This window comes from Chanos chanos, chromosome 9 (genome assembly GCF_902362185.1).
Source record: "Chanos chanos chromosome 9, fChaCha1.1, whole genome shotgun sequence".
NCBI lineage: Eukaryota > Metazoa > Chordata > Actinopteri > Gonorynchiformes > Chanidae > Chanos > Chanos chanos.
Window position 1 is genome coordinate 13,041,747 of NC_044503.1, and position 21,167 is coordinate 13,062,913.

Here is a 21,167-nt window from a genome sequence, read left to right on the forward strand (position 1 = left end):
CAGTTATTACTGGTAGAATTACAAACTCACGCACTATTAAAAATGAGTGCGCGGTTAAAATAACCGCTTGCGTTACCTATTATTATCTAACGTATATGTCTGGTTCGTATGCGCCTGTCTCTGATGGTTATTTAGCCACCAGAATTGTAACCATTGTACGTTTGTTAGCTTGAAGAATATTCAAGAGCAAAATAACTCTTGCAATGGCCTTCGCATTCTGCACACGAGCTACATCTCCTTTATAGTTCACTGATACTGTTCTCCTTCCAGCACAACTACATAAATCATGGACCCAACAGCCGCGCCAGACTCCTCAGCCAATCAGGCACTCCTAAAGAGGAGGAGCATTTCCTCCATCGGATACCAAATTCATTGTGAGGATGTGCGGCACTGCTGCCCTTTCCAAACTTTGACACAAACCGTTTTAAAAGCGAAAATCATGGTTCCAAAGACCACTTTCTCTGTTCACGTGCTTAAATAAGAAATACCCATTCCAAACGTAGAAACCTGGAGAACTCAAGCATATAATCTTCCGGGAAAATTTTGTCACATCCTACAGTGTATTAATTCCTCAAAACTATGACGTTATCATGCAGACTACCGATGGGCATGTCTGTTTAGAAAAAAAAATCCTAGCTATAATTAAGCAATTGCTGCCCTCATGTGGTCAGTTGTAAAAATCTAAAGGTCGCTTTGAGATTGGCTCCTCCAAGTTTATGGGAATGATCAGGGGTGGAAAAAGTAAAGTAGAGGCACTCTTGCTAAAAAAAAAAAAAAAAAAAAAGTACTCTAAGTAGAGTTAAAGTATCCGTCCTGAAAAATACTTAATTAAGAGTAAAACAGTCACTCATTAACAATGTACAAAACTGGTTGTCAGTTTAACTCTACTTAAAGTACTTTTTTTTTTAGCAAGAGTACTTCTACTTTTACTTTTTCCACCCCTGGGAATGATAACATATTTACGTGAGTGAACAGGGACTCCTATTCTAATATATGTATATGTATGCTGAATTAAATTCAGAGGCACTCACGTGTGTTTAATAATCACTGAAATACTAATTCAGATACGCATATAAAAGACATCTCATCATCAACATTTTTATATTAGAGTTTTTGAAAGCAAATGATGCCCAACATGTAGGTGCTTTAGTCACAGAAAATGGAAAATTCTTAGTTTTAAGCAAAATATTTTTGGAAATCATGACAACATATACAAAACAAAGAAAAACTTTCCTCAAGACAGGGAAAAACTGGTTACAAGCCAAAGCTCGCTGACATGAGTATGCAGGCTCTCAGAAACTGCCACACCAAACTGTAACCAAAGGCCTCAGAAATGCCCACAAAACTGAGTTTTTGCCTTTTAAATCCAGTCTTAGCAAAAATTCTATACTGTGAGCTTCACAGTGTTGATATTAATTGTGAGCTTGGCATTTGGGAAACCTTGGGTAACCTATGCCAGTATGTAATACTATTACAGGGTAATATGCCAGTGTGTAACATCACCTTACCATGTGTACTACATCTAAAACGTTGATCATAAACAGTGTAAGAGAATGCAGGCTGATAAGACCTGTTACAACTGTTTTAAACCCTCTGGCAGCTTTATCCTGGGGCTTAAGGGAAATCTTCACACCACATTATCTGTTTCCATCTTTTAAATGTGCTGATGGATCTGTTATGCGTGACTGTCTTTTGGGAGCTACTAAGTGTTATCATTAAACTCAGTGATATCTTTATGCTTAAGGATTCTAAGCCATTTTATCCGACAACAAGGTGAAACCCTTAATGTGAAAACTTTGTTTAGTTTTCATATCCCAATACAATAATACCAGCCTCAGACATACTGCTAAATGGATTTAAGACTGGTTTTATGAAGACCAGGAGTGTCATACATGTCCATTGTCTCCCAGCCACTCAAACATTGAAAACTCTTTTCTGTTGCTGAATGGTTTAACATCCCTCTGGAAACATCTAAAATGTGTGTAACAGCTTTCCAAGAGAAACTTCTTTGAAGACAAAGGTGGCCCATCTCCTTGTTATATAACAACAACAACAACAACAACAACAACAACAATAATAATAATAATATTGTTTTCTGTCAGTTGCTAATCCAATTCAACTGGCTGGTCCAATTACACATGCCTCAGTGTCCATGATAAACAATGTAAATATCCTTTCTGTTTTAAAGACGTGCCTTTGAATAAATTATAAGTCAGTGCATGTAACTGATGTAACTGAAATGTCTGGTGTTGTGAGTTGTTGTTAAGGCTGATTTCTCTCCTCACCAAAAGGCTATGGGATGATTTACTCCTTTCCTTTTGTTTTCTCTTCTCTTTAATGTTCTATTTAATGTAATATTTTAATGCTGAGGCTGTAAGAGCTTCTCACTCCCACATGGTAGCAGTATTGAGTCACACTATTTGATGTATTTTGATGTATTTCCCTGGTACATAACTCAGACCTTACTAAAAATAAAAGAATGAGTTATATGTTCGTTTTGCATCAGTTTATACAATGTATATTGATTTGCACAGATCATAAGAAGCAGGTTGTTTATTTTTCTAGTCAAGGATGATGCAAATTGGCGTGGATAATTAGTTTTAGTGTACGTTCTTACTCCTCCTCAATATAAACTAGGTGAAAGATGCTGTTTGGGCACGAGGATGATGATGGTGATGATGATGATGATGATGATGATAGCTACTTTGATCATGGTTATCACGGCAGAATAACAGATTGTAACTTTGCGTCCAACATCAGGTCTATTAGTGCCATGCTGCAGATACCACCAGCATCATCATTTTCAACATCATCACTACATCCATTTTGGAGGGAAAAGCAAACAATAGCCATTGTACACACACGCACACTCATAGAAAGAGACAAGGGTAGAGTCCGTAAAATTGGGACTAGTTGCATAGTGTATTGATCTTGATCGGTCCTGCTGGCACTGGAAGTAGTTCCGGTGGTTTCTGCTTACGAGTGAGTCCCGGATGTTTGCAGCTTGAGCGTAGAGCAGTCTATCAACTAAGGGGAAGCGTTTCCTGACTACATACTGACTGGTGTGGGAAAGGAGAATTACCCGGGATAATTGTCAACGAAACTATCATCGGCACCTTGTGTCGAAGGAGATCCTGAGGAAAGAAGTATCCGGCGTGTGTCAAGTGTGTTGTTTCTCTTGTGCTGATGTCTCAACTGAGAATAATACAGTATTAGCAAGACTGCTACCAGTGTAAGTAATTTTGGATAATATGGAAATACGACTGAGAAAGGCCCAGAAAGAAAATGTTTTTTCACACTGGCAAAGGAATGTACTTGAGCTCGTGGGGTGAGTTACGGACAGGCCTTGACAGGTCCTCTCTCCCGCTGACATGAGCGAGACAGGCAGACAGCTCTGAGTCTGGATTGCTAAATAGTAATGTAACGTGAGTTAAACAGCTGTCCTTGTTTTTATTATTATTATCATTATCATTATTATTATTATTATTGTTAAACGTATAGAACGGGTCAGAGAAGTACATTTAATATTAGTTACATGGCAATTTTGCCAATTTACAAGACTATTACATACGTATTGTTATAGTAATAATATAAGCCAGACATTTCTCATCATGTAGAAAGTTGTCACCTCAGCGGGTCATTAGCAGTACATGCCCTCCGACGAAAGCTAACCTGTTAAGTGAGTGAAGTTGTTAGTGTATAGCCCACATCAGTTTGCCAGCTTGTATAACGGATTTTACATGTTTATATGACGTTAGCACTCTAACAGGCGAAAAGATTATGTAGGTTGTTTTGTCTAAATTATATTCAACAGCCTTGACAACTTGTCAAGTTAATATTTAAAAAGGTGTGCCGTGTCATGATCACCCGTAAAATACTCGTGTGGTGTAATTATGTGAGAGTCATGCTGACAGTTAAACGCCTCGTGTTCTCGTGCCGTATTAGACCAGGAGAAGTGTGCAGCTACATATTTATCAAGTGTTGTCAGATGTATTAAAGGCATATGTGTTTTCCCTTGGTGCACTTAGCTTTAAAGCATTTCATAAATGAAAATATATTTGAATGCCCTGACCCATCAACACAGTAAAAGAATGGTTGGGTGTATAAGTCATATCTTCAGGTTTGTCCAGTGGTTCGACTCAGTGCTTCAGTTAATGCCGTGGCTTCTGAGAACGCAGGTTAGCTACTGTTGCACTTTTGCATCTATCTCATGTACTCAAATAGTGCGGAAAATGGACCCTTCTCCACAATTTTCTCTCTATAAACAATTTGCTGCCTTGATTGTATGTTGATGATAGTAACTGAATCTGGTTTTTGCATGACCCAGGATGATCCCCAGCTTTATAGCTCACTCTGTACCACTTAGTTTTCAAATATAATTCACATATGATTGATAATCTAAAAGGTGGAACTTTTGTTTGCAGAGGTTAATGTTTTAAAAGTGCTTCTGAGACTATTCAGCCTTGTAATGTGATTATGAGTCTATGTATGTATGTATGTATGTATGTATCTATCTATCTATATATCTATCTGTCTATCTATCTATCTGTCTGTCTGTCTGTCTGCTTTTCTGTCTGTCTGTCTATACTGATTTTGTTTATCAAACATGGTCTATTAGATGGCAGTAAAAGTGGTTGTACAGTTTTTACACTCTTTTGACAAGAATTGAGATACTTTGAAGGAAATTGTGTGGGCTAATTACTCAGGAACATTTGATCACAGCTCCATTTGAAAGTTGTTGGCTGCTTTCCTTTTAAAATTTTTTTTTCTCCATCTCTTTTGGTTGAGATCGTAATTCCTATCTAGAGCATAGCTGTCTGAACAGATTTTCCATGTCATTATTCGTACAGAGATTTGTGTGCCGCCTTAAATAGTGTTGATTGAGGCTAATTTGGTTTTTTAATTGCAGAACAGCTGCCTTGCTAGCTGGTGATTGCCCTTTGTTGAAGTTCTCAGTTGATCATTCAAGAACCTTTAATGCTACATTAAAGTATGTGATTCAGAAGGGGGGGGTGGGGGGGTTGGGGCGAGGGGGGGGTGGTGTTTGCTAGAGAAAAGAGAAATCTTCTGATCCACAGTCTGAAATTCTGTCATTTCAAAATGCTTGGCTTATCTGGGCTTTAATTCAGCTGTATGTCTTTCATCTCTGACCAGATTAATACTGAAATATGTGGAGAGTTTAACGTTTTATGCAGAATCAGATGTATCTTATGCCATAACATACACATAATAACTTTGGCAGAAAGTGTTGCAGTTCTTCAGATGTTATAACACGTTATGACAACATACACACATAATGTCCTGCTTTATAACAAAATACTCGACAGAAATGGGATTTTGATAGGATTTTGGTGTTGCGCTGATTTTTAGCGATACACTGTTTGGTGCATATTGACAAAATGTCAAGGTTATCAGACCTATGTACAATAGGCTAGTCTGGGTGGTGGTGCTCTTGTTTTCCATCAGATCATGAGCGAAGATTTAGCCCATTAATTTTGAAGCTGTGAAAATGAGGTCAAAAGTAAGAGCATTATCTTGGTTTTGCGCCATCTTAATGCTATGGATTTGTGATGCACTGTTTCGAAGTCCACGGCTGTTTACTCGCAGGATGACATTTTAGGTCTCACGACACATCAAATGAATATATTTCACAAAGTGTAAAATGGTTCATTCTCTTATAACTGAGCTAAGAGGACATCTGAATTGAACATTCTTAGAAGTCTCCCTGAGACAGTGTATAGCCTCATACTCACAGCAATAGCATTTTCTAAAAATGAATAGAATTCACTACAGACAGTCTACCATGATTACACATACTGTAAGTTTTTAAACTTTTTCTTGATATTGCCTACTCATGTATGTAGAAATTTGTGTACTGTGTACATGTGTTAGAGAGAGACAGAGAGTTTGATCAGTTGCACAGTAAATGTGTTAGAGAACTGATAGATTTTTTGGAGATGTTGGGATATTGAAATGACATGAAATGATTTCAGAGCTGGTTATGTTTTTGTACTCATAGCTAATCTGTATATCAGTGGAATACTACATGAGTTGCAGAAAATTCTTTTGCCATAAACAAGCAGAGCACCATCAAAGCCTTTTCCAGTGGTTAATGTAAGCACTGTTTTTCACAGCTTGAGGATAGCATTAATTTACAAACAGGTTTGAATGGTTATCAATCAGTGGTGAGATGTAGGGCCACTAAAAAGCACCAGTAACACAAACTATTATGATCGTCTCTGTACACCAGCTAATTTTTCGAGGATCTTGAGTGTGTGTGTCTAAAGAAAAAAATTTGTTTAATCAAAACTGTCCCTGTATTGCACAATATATAGATACCTTAAAACCATGCTCAGGCTTTTAACAGTTACTGTTATTCGTTACCATCTCTGGTAACTTCAAATGCACTCCTGTGCAATAAAAAGGCAAAACAGCTGTTCAAACCTGTTTAAACTGAGACATCCTCAGTAATTATTCAAATTAAGACTTGTTTTTGGTGTCGTGTAAAATTTTGTGCAAAAGCTTACGCATCCTTAGACAATTGGAACATCTCAGTGATTTCCTAAGTGAACAGTAACCACCTGATAATGTACCTAGCTTTATATGTAAACATGACATGTTTCCACAAATCTGAATTCATAATTGCAGATTATTTGCATCAAATTAGAAGAAGGGAATAAAATGGTGCCTATGGCAGGGCACTTGTCTAGATGATTCTCTGTTAGCTCCTTTAGTAAAATGGAAATTAGTTAAAACCCAGAAAAGCTGAAGCGCTTGTTAGGACTTGACTTAGCATGGTGAAGGAAATTCAAGGTTAAAACTATTAACTTTGTATTTTCTAATCCATCAAGTTGTGATTGTTGTTTTGTGTAGTTTTAGCAACAGCATGTCCCTCTAAGCAGTTGACAAAGAACTTGAAAATAGAGGTAAATGACTTTTACCAAATGGAAGACAGTTATAAACAGCTTTCTAAATGCTTCCAGCTAGCACGTTCAGCTTTTGAAAATATGTTCAAGAGACACTATTTCTAAGCAACTATTAATGAATCACTTCAGGGGAAGGCAAGATCTGGAGATCTTCAATAGGCCTGATCAAAAACTGGTCTGATCGTAAAAACAGAACCGACAAATCACCTCAGACGACCTGCAGAAAGCTTAGCCGACACTAGAGTAGATTTACACTGGCTGACTTCACTGGATTTCTCACATAACGATGATCTGCTTGGTGGAGTTTACAGAAGGAGGCCTTTTCCGTCATTTAGATATGCCCGGAGCTGTTTGGAACAAAGTGTTTTGGACTGCTGATATGAAAATTGAACTTTTCATCCACAACCACAGAGAATTTGTTTAGAGAAAAAAAGGGGCAAACCATTTCCAGAAAAATCACCTTGCCAACCATTAAGCTTCGAATTGGCTCCGTAATACTCTGGGGTTGTTAAAGCATTCAGAAAGATATAAACAAATCCAAAACTTGACACTTAACGGAGATGCGGGGCATATTTTAGGAGAAATCCTGAAGATTTTTTTTTTTTTTCACTTTTAGTATAGGACTGGCCCAACCCATTCTCCAAAGTGAAGAGGTATCCTGAAGATCAGTTTAAGGATTGAAGGAAGAATGTAGAATTTGTAGAGTGATAGAAGTGACAGTTGGTTACTGTCACATGTCACTGTTTCTTGGGTTTGTTTTTTTTTCATCGACTTTTCCATGCAGTATTTCACATCCATTTCAGATATGTCCAAAAGAAATAAATCTGAAATTGGAAAAAAAAAAAAAAAGTTTGTGAATTTATTTTGTGAACTTTTTTGCGAAAAGCTCTACTGTAAGTTTTCGGGAGGTCTTCCATTATTGATATGGCTCAGCAGCCAGACTTTTAATTTTGCACACAGCTGGGTTGCTGAAATCTATTTTTTGCTGTAAATAGATGAATTTTTAACAAGTGCCCCACGCTGGATGCTGGATGTTTGTGGGGTTGTAGTTGACACTCTGTGAGATGGAGTCTGAACGGTACAGTGTAAAGATGGGTTTCATAAATCCTCTTCTACCCCCCCCCCCCCCCCCCCCCCCCCCCGCCCAATTCACCCACCCCCACCCCAGGGACCACAAGTGTGTCATATCACAGCACTTTCATTTTTTATTCATGAAAAAAAAAAAAAGATCTGCCAATGAAACTGGAACTCTTAAGGGCTCTCATTCATGGCTGTTTTCTTATTTTCTCTAAGTTACTTTTCATTTTGTCTGTTCTGTGGAACTAACGTGACTTAAACTCATTTGTCAAGATTTTCCATAAGATTCTCTTAATTGGTAAAACATCTGTAGGTTTCCACAAGATTGTAATCAGGGACATTGTAATCGGGACCGTTAAACTTTGAACTGTTACGTATTCAGTTATTTCCAATTCAGTCGTTATTTGCCAATATCCGAATAGACAGATCATGTTTATACACGCACAGAGTTTTTACAAGACTGGAACTTTAGATTGTGTCGCTTGGGATGAATTAAAAGTATGTGACCAGTAGGAGGGATGGCTCTTCTGATTTCCTACATATTCCACTATTCCCTCTCTTTCTAACTCTCAGGGGCGTGTGTGTATCTTCAGTAATTTATTCTGCGTTCTCTAAAAATATTCTGATGCCTTCACTTCTCTTCTCTATTCAGTGTCCTATTAAGATGCATAAATGTATGCCAGCCTCTGTCTGAACACTGGTGTTCAGGGGGGGGGGGGGGGGTGTGGCAATTTTTGCAATAGCAGGAGAAACAGTGCTCAAAAACAGTGGGTGTGCATCAAGCAAAAGATACCTAATGGATTTGCTTAATCCAAGCAAGTTAAAAATCCCTTTTTAAATCTGAATTTACATACCCATTCATTAGCTCTGGAAGCCTGGCGAAACTAAATTGTCATTTTAGTTTTTACATTTTTGTTTGAGTTTGGTGAAGCATTTATTGATTTATTCAATCATTTAAGAACTCCCAAGTGGTTAGGAAAAACATTCATGCATCCTAGTTTGTTCAGATCCACTGATGTCCGTGTCTGAACATTTTACAAGTGTAAATGATTGTAAAAACAGCAACTTTTGAATTCCCTGGCTCTGAATGCAAGTTTCATCATGAAAAACTAAGAAATAGCTTCAATCAATAACCCTAGTCATTATTATAATTACCTCAGAGTGCAATAGCTCAATCTCCTAATCTCATTTTCTGAGATTATGTTAACAGCACAGAGCAGTCGGCCAGCACTGCTCTTTGATGTGCTGTGTGTCTGTGTGTCTCACTCCACAGCCTCCCGCACAGTCAGAATGGGTCTGTTAATTGTGCTCCAGCAGAGGTAGTGGAGAATGCTGATTAAGACCGGGCTCTTAGTAAGCTCTTAGGAGAACAACACAGCTCAAATAATTCTCAGCTTGGCTCTGAAGTGCTCTGTTTACCATTCAGAGTCAGGCTTTTTGAAGGCTCTGCCAGGTTGGCACCGTTTGACTCTGCATGTGCTCTTGAAGTGCCATGGTCTCACAAGGCTGGGGTCAGATATCGACGTACTGCGTGTACCCCATGTTGTTAGTGTTGATTACAATGTTTGGAGAAATTAGGTTCATGGCATCCTTTCTTTCTTTCTTTCTTTCTTTCTTTCTTTCTTTCTTTCTTTCTTTCTTTCTTTCTTTCTGTCTTTCTTTCTTTTTTTTTGTACCCCTTTTTTTTTGTAGTTTACTGAACCGTCATGTGATACATATGTTGCAGGGGTTTTTATGTTTTTACTCAGACGCTGCATATTGTTTATGAAACCAGTATCAGGACCAATGGCCTCGCCCCCATTTTGAAATTAGGATTCTGTTGACTGTATGTGACCAAAATTAGCCATTTTGCTTTTGTGTGCTGTGTTGACAGCCCACATGCTGGAACAGAAGATATATACGCCTGTTGTCTTACGGACCACACGCCCATATTCACTTTACCTCCAAACACCAGTCAAGTTCAATGTACATTATCACACTGATCAGGAGCCTGACTCATAGCTGTAGAATGAAAACTCGGTTGAAGATGAAAGGATGAATCATACGGGCTGAACCCAGGCCTCCTCTCATCGACTGATGTTTCATAATGCTATCAAATCTCACCGATCTGCTGGTTGCAAAGACACATTTCTAATTGGGTGGGCCCACGTCTCGGTTATAGGTGGAGTTTGGACAAGTTGTAAATTGAATGCGTCACAGTGTGGTGGGGATATGCTCCACCTGTCCGTGTTGGGATATAGTAACAGTTATAAACGGGATTTTTTTTTCCATAAAAGGCTTTTTTTTTTTTTTAAATCAAACATTCCAAAACACATTACTAAACAGCTTCCTGATACAGAATGGTGACAGATCTGTTTTTCTGTGAAAGTAACAAGTTTGTCTGTCTGTACTTTACTTTAGGGTGGTTGAAATAATGGCATTTTCTTTATAGAAAGTGACTTACACATTCAGCTGTTTGGAGACTCCATAGGGGTAGCAGCATTCCATTGTCCCCTCAAAGCACTTAACTTTAATACCATAGACTTGAACTAACAATGCCAGATGCCTCAGTTAAAAAAGGAAAGCACTTCCCCATCCTGGGCTTAGGGGTTACTTATACATTAGGGTTTATCTCTCCTGACTAAACCACGCCCAGCCACCATCTCCTCGACAGCAAGATGCCCCGTTTTATCCTCTTTCCAATCCAGTTGTCTGTCTTATGACCATTATGAGCAAACCAATAACAGCAAAATCAACCCTGGTAAAATGATAGTGGTAGTGTTTGCTACACTCACTCCATTGAGACTTGTGCCTTTTTCATGCTGCGTGATTTATGCAACCACCATCATCACCTCAACCGCCCAAGCTTGTGCTTACTCCATCTCAGCAGGTTTAAGGCAATGCTGGCAGCCAGGTGCCCTCTTTTACTGAGGATAGAAAGAAATGGCGTATGTGCCTGCCTTTTAAAGGATCAGGCAGGAATGGCATATTCTGCTCACCCATGTGCCTCCGTGCTGGTTCCTCTGGATGTCACAACAAAGGAAATCACCTGTCGCTGACATCAACCAGTGGCCCATCCCTCAAGCCTACTCTGCTGCACTCCCTGCGTATCCGTGATCAGGAGGACTAAGGTTGGGACAAGATGCAAGTCTGTCCATCACCTTTTCCAGGTTTCCAGTAGGTTCCAGGCCTTTAGTCCCCATCCTCACCACAGCCTCCGGACAATGTGGGTCCCACCGCTACCTGAGGTTCCAGTGTAAAAGAAGTCACCATTTCATCTCTGTCATTCACTCTTTCATTTTTGGTTGCACAAGCATGCACTTTTCCCTGGTGCTTGCATATAGTAGGCCTAAATTAAAAAGCATATTCGCTCTGTCCTTGAAAACTGCAGGTATATGAGTAATGTTTTTGTCCATGCTGGCAGAAATTTCAGTTCAAGTTTCAGTTTCAAGTTCAGACAGTATGAGATATTAAAATGTGATTAAGGGTCAAGGTTGTGGAGTGGTAAATAACATTGCAGCCCATTGCTGAGTTGTGAATTTAAAATTCACTGTTACCAGAGGTTGGGTTGGGGCTTGGAGAGCCATGTTCAGGGACGGTTAGGTATGTGTCCTGTCATTGCATTTTAGTGACTCCTAGCGTCAGTGGGGTCTCTGCAAGGTTGCAGACATTGAGAAATAGCATGAGAAATAGCATGGGCTTCCTATGTTTCTGTGAAGACGTTTGGGAAGTAGGAGGTGAAAGTTACTGACTCTGTGTGCCTTGGATTACAAGGTAGTCCTTGGTTTCCTGGACTGATGCATGGTTTGTGCTGTGGTGGGGACTTAAGACAGTACAGAGAATTTGACAGTCCAGAGTGGAGCAAAATGACATAAAAGAACAGACAAACAAAACAAGATATGATTTTAAAGCCTTGACCAATACTTTTTCATGCTTGCAAGGAGAACCATATTTTACTTGACCCTATACCATGTTTTAATGTTCACTCACTTCCTCTCCTGCCAGACCTGGCTTAAACAGTGCTATATTGAACAACAGATTGACAAGCAAGACTTTATCTTTGAACATCTGGCCCTTCATACGAGAGATGGTCCCCAAGGTTCTCCTGCACTGTTTAAAATCTTGTTAAAAGTATTACATCCACATCTTCTAAACTGGGGATTTGCTGATACACACAGTAGTTCCTGTTAAGCTAATAGCCATCTGAAGAAACAAGAGTAGCCATGGCATGACAGATAGTACTGGTCAGCTATTTATGAGGATGATGGCTTGAGGAAAGAGACTGCTCCTGTGTCTGGTCGTTTTGGTATAAAGGGACTGAGTTAGCTGCTTCAGCGTGCTTTAACGGTGGGTTTTTAACTTTATGAAAATGTATGTGTTCTCAACAGTTAACGTTAGCCTCGGCATCCCTCTGTTTTAACTTGTATTTCTTTCATTTACTCTGTTTTTAATCTCGCGATTAGCTTTCTAATGGACTGATGTTGGTTGGGTGCTAGATTTAGCAAACGTTAGAGCAAGCAACCCATTCTGTGCTCTTTTAAGATATACAACGTTACGTTACTGGTAAGTATTTTCTTTATATGTTGCTAATGTTAAGTATACAAGGAGCCACTAACTTCTGCAGAGGCTTCCATCTGCAGACTGCAGCTCCCTATGCCGCTGGCGATGGCATCCAAAAGCCTGACTGCTGGATCCTTTGTGCCCACATTACCAACATATGCTGGTCTGTGGCCAAGAATGCCATCCCGTATGCCATACCACTTGCTTGTTTTTCAATCAGATCCGCTTTTGTTGCTGTGGTCTTATTCTCTTGTAATCCTGTTTGAGCTTCTTGATTTTCTCTCTACATTGCTTCGCTGTGTGGTGGATGCCTTACTTAGCGAGTTGAGAGGAAATGCTAGCGAAGATTTTTAGATTTCGCTTAGACATGTCAAAATCACGTTGTATTCCCTCCGTCGCATGTAGGCTCAATAAAGCCTGGGCTTCACTGTTGGTCCATTTGTCAGTGGTTATGTATTTATTTATTTATTTTTCATTTTATAACTCTAGGAGATGTTGTCTTATTCTTCTCTTCTCTGTTTACATGGCTAATGTTTTACACAGAGTTTTAAAAATGCCGGTTGCAATACACATTGCAGTACACTAACATCTGGACCAATCACTGTACACTTACATCACTCATGGTTCCTGTTGTGCTGGGAGAGTACCTACCCTGAAATAGGAGCTAAAAAAGTACCTCAAAACAGCGTTCTAAGAACTATGATCGTCCTCAGCTCCTGCTGTGCAGACGCATAAAAAAGGGGATAATTCCTCCTATAGTTTTAATAACTATGGAAAAGTTCCTCCTGTCCAAAGGCACCTTTTACCATTACAGTGGTTTTCTCTTTTAATTCTGCATCTGTTGAAGATGGTTTATGATGTTAAAGGTTAAACAAAACAACCAACATGAACATAAGTCTCTTAACCATGCTAAGTCTGTGTACCAAATTTCTTCTCAATTTCAGATTTCTGAATACCAAATTTTTTTTTTTTTTTATTGTAAATGATTTTATATGCTCTGACAATTTCGTATGCTGGCTGAGTCATGGTTAGAATATAAAGGATATAGTTAGGGAACTGAACTCTGCCCCCCCCCCCCTTTTAATTTTATTAATAAATCTAGAACTCATGCCAAATTGGGGGTTTGGCTGTACTTCACAAGAATAATTTGAAGTGACTTCCAAAACTGCCTTGCTGAAAGTAACTAATAACCTCGTTTTTAAATTCAGATTAGGTAGTTTGCTCTGTCTCGGTTCTGACAGATCTTACCGCTACATTTCATTCAGTGAATCACTCCATCTTAATTGGCCGCCGTAGTATCTGGTGATTATTAGGAGCCCTGCTGTGTCCCTTATGTTGGGGCCAGTGTGTTTTTTGTTTTTATATGCTTGCTCATAACCATATTGGCTATATCATACCAAATTGTAAGATTTCATTTCATTTCTATGATGATAAGACCCAGCTAAAGTCTAAAAGTTATAGGGTTTTCTCCTTTTAGGGAAGAGATTTTTCTATTTTTCTCTTTTGTTCAGTGTGCAAGCACATTCAGCAAAGGCTTTTAAGGTTGTCTTAAAGAGACATGATTTTAAATGACCTTTTTTTCATTCTGTATTTTCCCTTGTTTGAAGTAGTATGTGTGTAATAACTGCTTCCTGCTTCCCTTATTATAAAAATATGTACTTAAAATAGAAAGTAATGTGGGTTTTTTTTTTTTTTTTTACATTTTATTTATTGATTTTTTTTTGAGAGAGATACTTGGAGCACCTTGCATTGAAAAATGCCATACAGTTGATTTTTTTTAGTTAAGTCATCTTTTGTATGTGTGTCTGCTGTAGAACAAGGTGCACTAATTAAAGGAACTGCTAGTTCTGAGCCCAAGGTTCCAGTTTCTTGCATGGTGCCATGGTAACAGGCTTTCAGGAGGAAGTAGGTGTGGCTAGTTCCACAGGACAATGAGTCATTTTTCTTTTTACATTGTGTTTTATGATATCAGAGTGCTGGTTATTTTGCCTTTTTTTTTCCAAGTCTGTAATTAATATTTGTCAAGCTGAGAGTACCCTTCATTTTACTGTTTTGTCTCCAGAGAGTACTGCTGCTAAAAGATTTTGATTCAGTGTGCCCCCTATCTGAGCAACATTGAGTTATTCTAAATGTAATTGCATGTGTAGTTATGATAGTGTTCCTTCAGTTTGACTTTCTTCAGTTTATTTCACAGGCCAGTTTCTGTAATATTAACAGAAATGAATTGAACACCAGTGATCACTGTTAAACCTTGACAATACTCTGATTTATAGTGATTTTGCTGGGACGTACATACCCCTAACTGTTTTAGGCATATTGGCTTTAATTTTCCTTAAGCGCTGTCCATCACTAATTAGAAAGTTTGCAGTAGAGTGAGGCAAGAAGAGTGTTGGATACACACTGAGAGACCTAAATATGGACTCTGGGGACCTAGGACCTGGAATACTCTGGAGATTTGAAATTCCTCTTGCGCCATTCCTTCCATTTGGCAGACAGTTGTGAAAACAATTCCCCAGCTTTTAGTCACTCTGAGGATTGAATTCTCAGTTTTCACTCAGCCGGCTCTGGAGCTGGCCCAGACACAGTGGTCTCAGAGAATCATCTCTGTTGCACGGGACTCTTCATCGTTCCCTCAGCAAATCATAAAGCACTATAGTTTCTGTTTAACGAAGTCACTAAGCAGAGGCTCCAAATGTTCAAAGACATGCTTGCCTCTTGATTTTCAGATTTGGCCCAAGGAAGTTTCTAAGTCAAGGACCTATGAACATGCAGCCCGGAAGACCAGTGAAAACATCCTCGGTAGGCACCACACGATCCTGGACTGGAACAGAAATGAAAAGGAATGGAACAAGTAAGAACTCATCCATACAGATTCTTTCTTTCTTTCTTTCTCTCTTTTTTTCTTTCTTTGCAATTTTTTTCTTAATATTAGGACATGAGAGTATTGTCTTTGTAATGCTTAAAAAAAAGTTTTGTGCAAGACTGAGTTTCCAAAAAAGAAAAAACGCTTGCGTCTTACATTGAAAAGACAAGTCAATTTGTTTTGTCAAATGAGAAATGTATGTAGCAGAACCCTGCTGTCTTTATGTAATTATGCTAATAATTGGCATTCTAGTTTTATGATTCATACTGTGTTACATTCATTATGTGACCAGCTGTAGGCACAGAATATTTTTTTTCTCTCTGTACCTTTCCTAGCCTGCGATTGGGGTTGCACTGAAACAGAGACATTGTAATCAGAGGGAAATCACATCCCCCATAGACAGCTCTTCAGACCACAGCCGTGTCTCCTGTTCAAATATGACATCTGAGCTGGAGAGCAGTTTGACCTCCATGGACTGGTTGCCCCAGTTGACTATGCGGGCGGCCATCCAGAAGGCAGACATGACCCACGGTGCCCACGGGCCGGGCCTGAGCAAGAAAAGTGCTCTACCAGACCCCCACACCACACTGGATCAGGAGGAGGCAGCACAACATAAAGACGGCAAGCCGCCCTACAGCTATGCCAGTCTCATCACCTTTGCTATCAATTCTTCGCCAAAGAAGAGGATGACCTTGAGTGAAATCTACCAGTGGATCTGCGACAACTTCCCCTACTACCGGGAGGCTGGCAGTGGCTGGAAGGTAAGGACAGAAGATGGTGCTGTGGTTGCGGGGACAATGTTGAATCCTTCTGAGTGATCTGAGGTGACAGAGAATCCGTTACTTAGTTTTGAACAGAAAGGCTTTGTCTAAGTGTTACTCTAAGCCCTAAAGTCCTCCACCAGGACCCCATTTTCAGTATGTCAACAAGGCCTAACTGATCAATTTCTGGGCCTGATACCAGTGCTGATGATGGCAGCTCAAAATAAACCAATTACTGATAAATCTGCTGATATCTGATATCTTTCATGTCTGTTTGTTAACGTGAATCACTCATAAGAGCTGGAACATTGCTTGATACATTTTCCAGCAGTGCCGACAGTTACCCCGCTTTCACACTTGCACATCATTCCCAGAAAATTGCCGGGACAAGTATGTTCACACAGGACATGAATATCCCGGAAAGCCAGGATAAATTACACAGCGAAATACGCTTTGTTTTGAACAAAAATGGCGGACAGACAGTTTCTATCAATGGTTGATTTGTTGGCTATGTTACTAATTTTCAGTGTTTTATGAACAAGTGATGGTTTTACATACGGTACTGGGTTTTGTGGTGCGTTACTGATTTAAAACAAATTTATGGATTCACATATTCCACTATAAAATATTATTTCTGGTCTGAGTAATGGCAGCATGTGTTTTGTTGTTGTTTAAAATGGTTGACGTTGTCATTAAAGCTCTTGTGATTGTCCCCTCATTTAAGGCATACGCGCACCCCATGATAAGCATAGCGCATATATTTGCTCACAGTGAGAAATGAAAAGGAAAGAGCGTACCAGCTCAAATTATGATTAACGTTATTCTTAATGATCAAAAGCACAAACAGTGTGGAATGTTTTCTTATACTAAGAATATACATTCCCTGTGATTTGGCATCACATTCAGAAAAAAAAAAAAAAAAAAAACGCCTACAAGAGCTGAAATGGGGGGAAAAAAAGTCCTGGGTTCACTACACACACTGTGAACCGAACCAAGTACGAAAGAATGGCGATGTTCAGTTTCAATCCAGAACCATTGTATACTTAGCTGGAAGACACATTTCTGCTGCACAAGACTAAGCTGAAAAGGTTTCTAATATTACTGACTAAGGCGATGTGTTTCAGTTTTGATTCTTTAACAGAACACTTACTTCTGTCAAGCATACTCTGAAGCTGGCTCTTTTGCTAAAAGATGCGCTTCGCTAATGTAGTAACTGATGTCATTGATCAGTGAAGCAAGTGCCTGTTTTCAATAGCAGCACCTGTTAAAAAAAAAAGTCCTGTCACCTGACACAATGGCGTTCTCTTTTGCCTCATGAAGAAGTGTACAGCTGATTTAAGGGGTGTGTTGTTTGTCTGGGAGCAAGACATTTTGAAAAATAAAGGCTTTGTCCCTGTTGGAAATTTAACTGTTGCTAGTTATGTGAACAGTGTATTAGCTACCCAAGCTCATGACATAATTTTAGACAAGTGGCTAGCTGCTCGCTACAGACGTAGCGAAAGTATGTGTTTGCTTTGAAAGAGGAGTGACACAACCGCCTGAAACAAGACAATAAACTGTTTGCCTCTGCTTTTGTTTTGTCCACACAAACAAATGAGTTGCTATCAATGCAACTGCTAAAACCCGCCCTAATTTTGGCAGTTCAGTTTCAGGAAAAGGGCCGCATCTTTTGGCTCCGTGTCAAACTCTGATGTATCTGTCACCCTCCTCATATAGATAGACTAGATAGAATGGCTGTAAATTCATTAGTCCGGGAGTAATTTGTTGTGGAAAATATAAAGTATTTTTTGATAAATCTTACTGGCTTCTCAGTCTCAGTTAGTCATAAGTGAGAAGAAAGATGACTATCGGGGATCGGAGTGGATAGAGTCATGGTTTACTACTGCTGCATGACTGCTGTATAATCTTTCTCCCGGATGTACCTGCATTTGCACTGAGTTGTTGTGGTTGAATAAGTCATCAGCATCAAAGCAAACATGCTGGTGTTGGTTACTCTGCTGGAGATTACTTTCAGCTGTTCACAGTTTGAGTCAGACGCATAGACTGAACAGTGTCTGCATTCTTTTTGGTTTAAATTTCTGTCTGTTTTTTTTTTTTTTCTCCAAGAGTTAATTTGAAAAGATGAAGTTTGTGGTCCTGTAAAACCTTACCCAACACAGAAAAGCATACTGGCTACATGTGGAATGAACAGACATACAAAAATACGCATACATACACACTTTCTTTGTCATATTGGCTGATGGAATGCTGCATTTTAGCACCCTTTTTGTTTGCTTTTTTTTAATAGATATGAATGGGTATATTCACTTCAGCACACATACTCAAATTCACATAGAGGCACAAACACATCAGGTAGGTGCTTGTGAAAGAGACACAAGATTAGACACGTTGTGTGTGTGTGTGTGTGTGTGTGTGTTTTATCTGTGTTGTCACACAGGTAGGTTGAGTGATAGGAAAGTCAAATTTTGTGGATGTGAGAGACCTGTGCTGTCAGAGTGTGTGTGTGTGTGTGTGTGTGTGTGTGTTTGTGTGTGTGTGCATGCATGTGTGTATCATAAACAGATCACACACACACACACACACACACACACCCTCTCTCTCTCTCTCTCTCTCTCTCTCTGTTTCTCTGTACTCTGTTGGATACTGTGACAGACAGAATTACCACCCTGGCCACGCAGCCGTCTCCTCTGTATGATAATGTGGATCAGTGGAGAGGAAAGGTAAACCCAGGCAAATCTTAGCCGCCCAGTCCACCAACACCAAACTCTTTTACTCAAACACCATCAGCCAGAACCTCACCTGAAGTGTCCCGACTTCCAAATTCCCTGTGTCTGTTGCGTACTGCATCATGAAATTTGAGCGTAATCGAGATAGCACTGGTGTTCTTCGGCTGAAAGCACCCTCAGTGCCCTTTATCTGTGATTAGAACTTTTATCAAGGGCTGTTAATGGAACTAAACAGTTTCTCAACCTTCCGTGATTGTAGATAAGAGGAGTTTTGCGTAGTAATTATTCAATTCATTCAGTTTTCAAACAGCTCATGGTCTGCACCCATTAAGTCCCACACCCATGAATAGCATGCAGCCAGGAGCAAGAGAGTTACCCAGGGCAGAAGGAGAATGTGAAGAGTGAGGTTGACAAACTGCATGCTTTTCAACCCGTTGTGTTTTACAAAAAGAAAAACAGAAGCTTTTTAAAGGTAATTATTAATCCCTATAATTAACACATAGCCGGGTCTGAGCTGAGTGAACCTGTTCTATGACATGCCTTCTTGTCAGCAGATCTTACATTTGGGTGACAGCAACAGAGGATGGAGATGGTTGAGAATTTGGTTCATACAACCCTAGGTTCTTCAGATCACTATGAGAAAAACAACTTCACCTAGCTTGACTCATCTGAAGCTGAGGCCAATTTCGAACGAGAACAGTCAAGATATCCTGTGGAGATAAGCTTTAACTCTTCATCTGAGATCACACACACACACACACACAGACACACACAAAACGAACAACAAGCGGATAACGTTAAGGAGAAACACGTGTTTAACAAATTCCAACAGTTTGTATCACCACCATTGACAAAGCGATTCTCACCTGTTGTTCTGACAGCTTGAACGTGTAACCTCAACACTTTACCTTTGTGAGTTTGTTTGCTGTTGCTTGGTCCTGTGGACTTCGTTTCATAATGAGACGAGAAAACTCAACGGTGATTCTACTTGGAAGGACATTCTTTATTGTGTTATGCAGAATTCTGTGATCCGAATTAAAGACTTCTAAATTTATTGAGATGCCAAGGAGATACAGGCACTTGCCATTTTAAAGACGGGATGGAGAAAAGCCAGGCCTCCTTACTTTGAAAACTGACGTCTTGTTTATAGGTAATGTTTAAAATCAGACAGTGGCAATCCATCAAGAAGGTTCCAGTTGACAGTTTTTTCCCAAAAAAATAAAAAAGAGAGAAAAGAAAAGGACCGCTCTTTAACTGAACTTATGCAAAATTATTTTGCCCTTTTCATTGTAACCCTTTGCCACCGTTTACTCTCCCTAACTTAGCCTTAACTGTCATTTTCCTCCACATTATATCCCTATAATAACCCTTAATTACACCCTTTCAGAGGTAATTAGAGCTCATATCAGTCCTCTGCATTTTTGCAGTGTGTTGGAGAACCGCAGGAGATCTCGTCTTATCCGCAGTGCAGCGTTGTTAGATCATACCCTCTCAGTAGCCACGGGGGAAACAGACCCATTTTCTCTAGCTACATGTGTTCCAGACTCACGCAAAATGCCATGTTTAGTGCATTCCGGTGGCATATGGCATATTAATGGTACGGAAAGCTGTCAGCCTCGGAGGTGAAGTGAAACACTTAATGCGTAATCCTACAGAGGTTCATGCTTTCTCTAGTTCTCATTTTGGAGAAGGCGGCATCTGTGTCAGAACTGCATATTTAATGAAAAAAAAAAACAACAAAAAAAAAAACCTTATTCCCAATATGACCTGAACTCATTTGACTATTGGATTGTTGGCCATTTCTGAGTTTTATTCTGAATTGCTTTTTTTTTTTTTTTTTTTTTTTGGGATCTTTTTTTGGGCCCGCTGGTGTGTTCTCATGCCCTTAGCCTTGCCCCCACACTCTTTCACACCCTTGTGTTCCTCAAACAGCTCAGTGACCATAACCAGTGCACTACTTCACAGATACACTTTAGCCTCTCTCTCTCATTGGTCAATGATTTTGTCTGACTGAAACATAACAAAAGAGACTTTTTATTCCAAGCCTCATTGCTTTGAACGTGAAAAGTTGTGTTCAGCTTGCAAGATAAAGTTCACTCAGTTTAGATGGTTAGTCATTTATTTATCTTGACACGGATGAATAATTCTTGTATTAATGTATTTCTGGGGTTATTTTTTACGGTGTTTCCTGTGAATACCTTGGTATCGTTAAATGTCCATTTTGATGTTTTTGCCCCCTAATTATATTTCTGTGAATGTGTCATTACAGTGCTGA

At 39.4% G+C, this 21,167-nt stretch overlaps 1 protein-coding gene across 1 annotated transcript in view; it reads left to right on the top strand.

The window, feature by feature from the left end:
• The first annotated feature begins 3,080 nt into the window (after positions 1-3,080).
• The window catches only part of LOC115820903 (forkhead box protein J3-like), a 38,730-nt gene continuing 20,643 nt past the window's right edge, over positions 3,081-21,167 (top strand). The window contains exons 1-3 of the mRNA XM_030784611.1: positions 3,081-3,232; positions 15,269-15,393; positions 15,741-16,166. Of these exons, the coding sequence (XP_030640471.1) occupies positions 15,385-15,393; positions 15,741-16,166 (435 nt within the window). The 5' untranslated portion in view covers positions 3,081-3,232; positions 15,269-15,384. The remainder of the gene's footprint in view (positions 3,233-15,268; positions 15,394-15,740; positions 16,167-21,167) is intronic.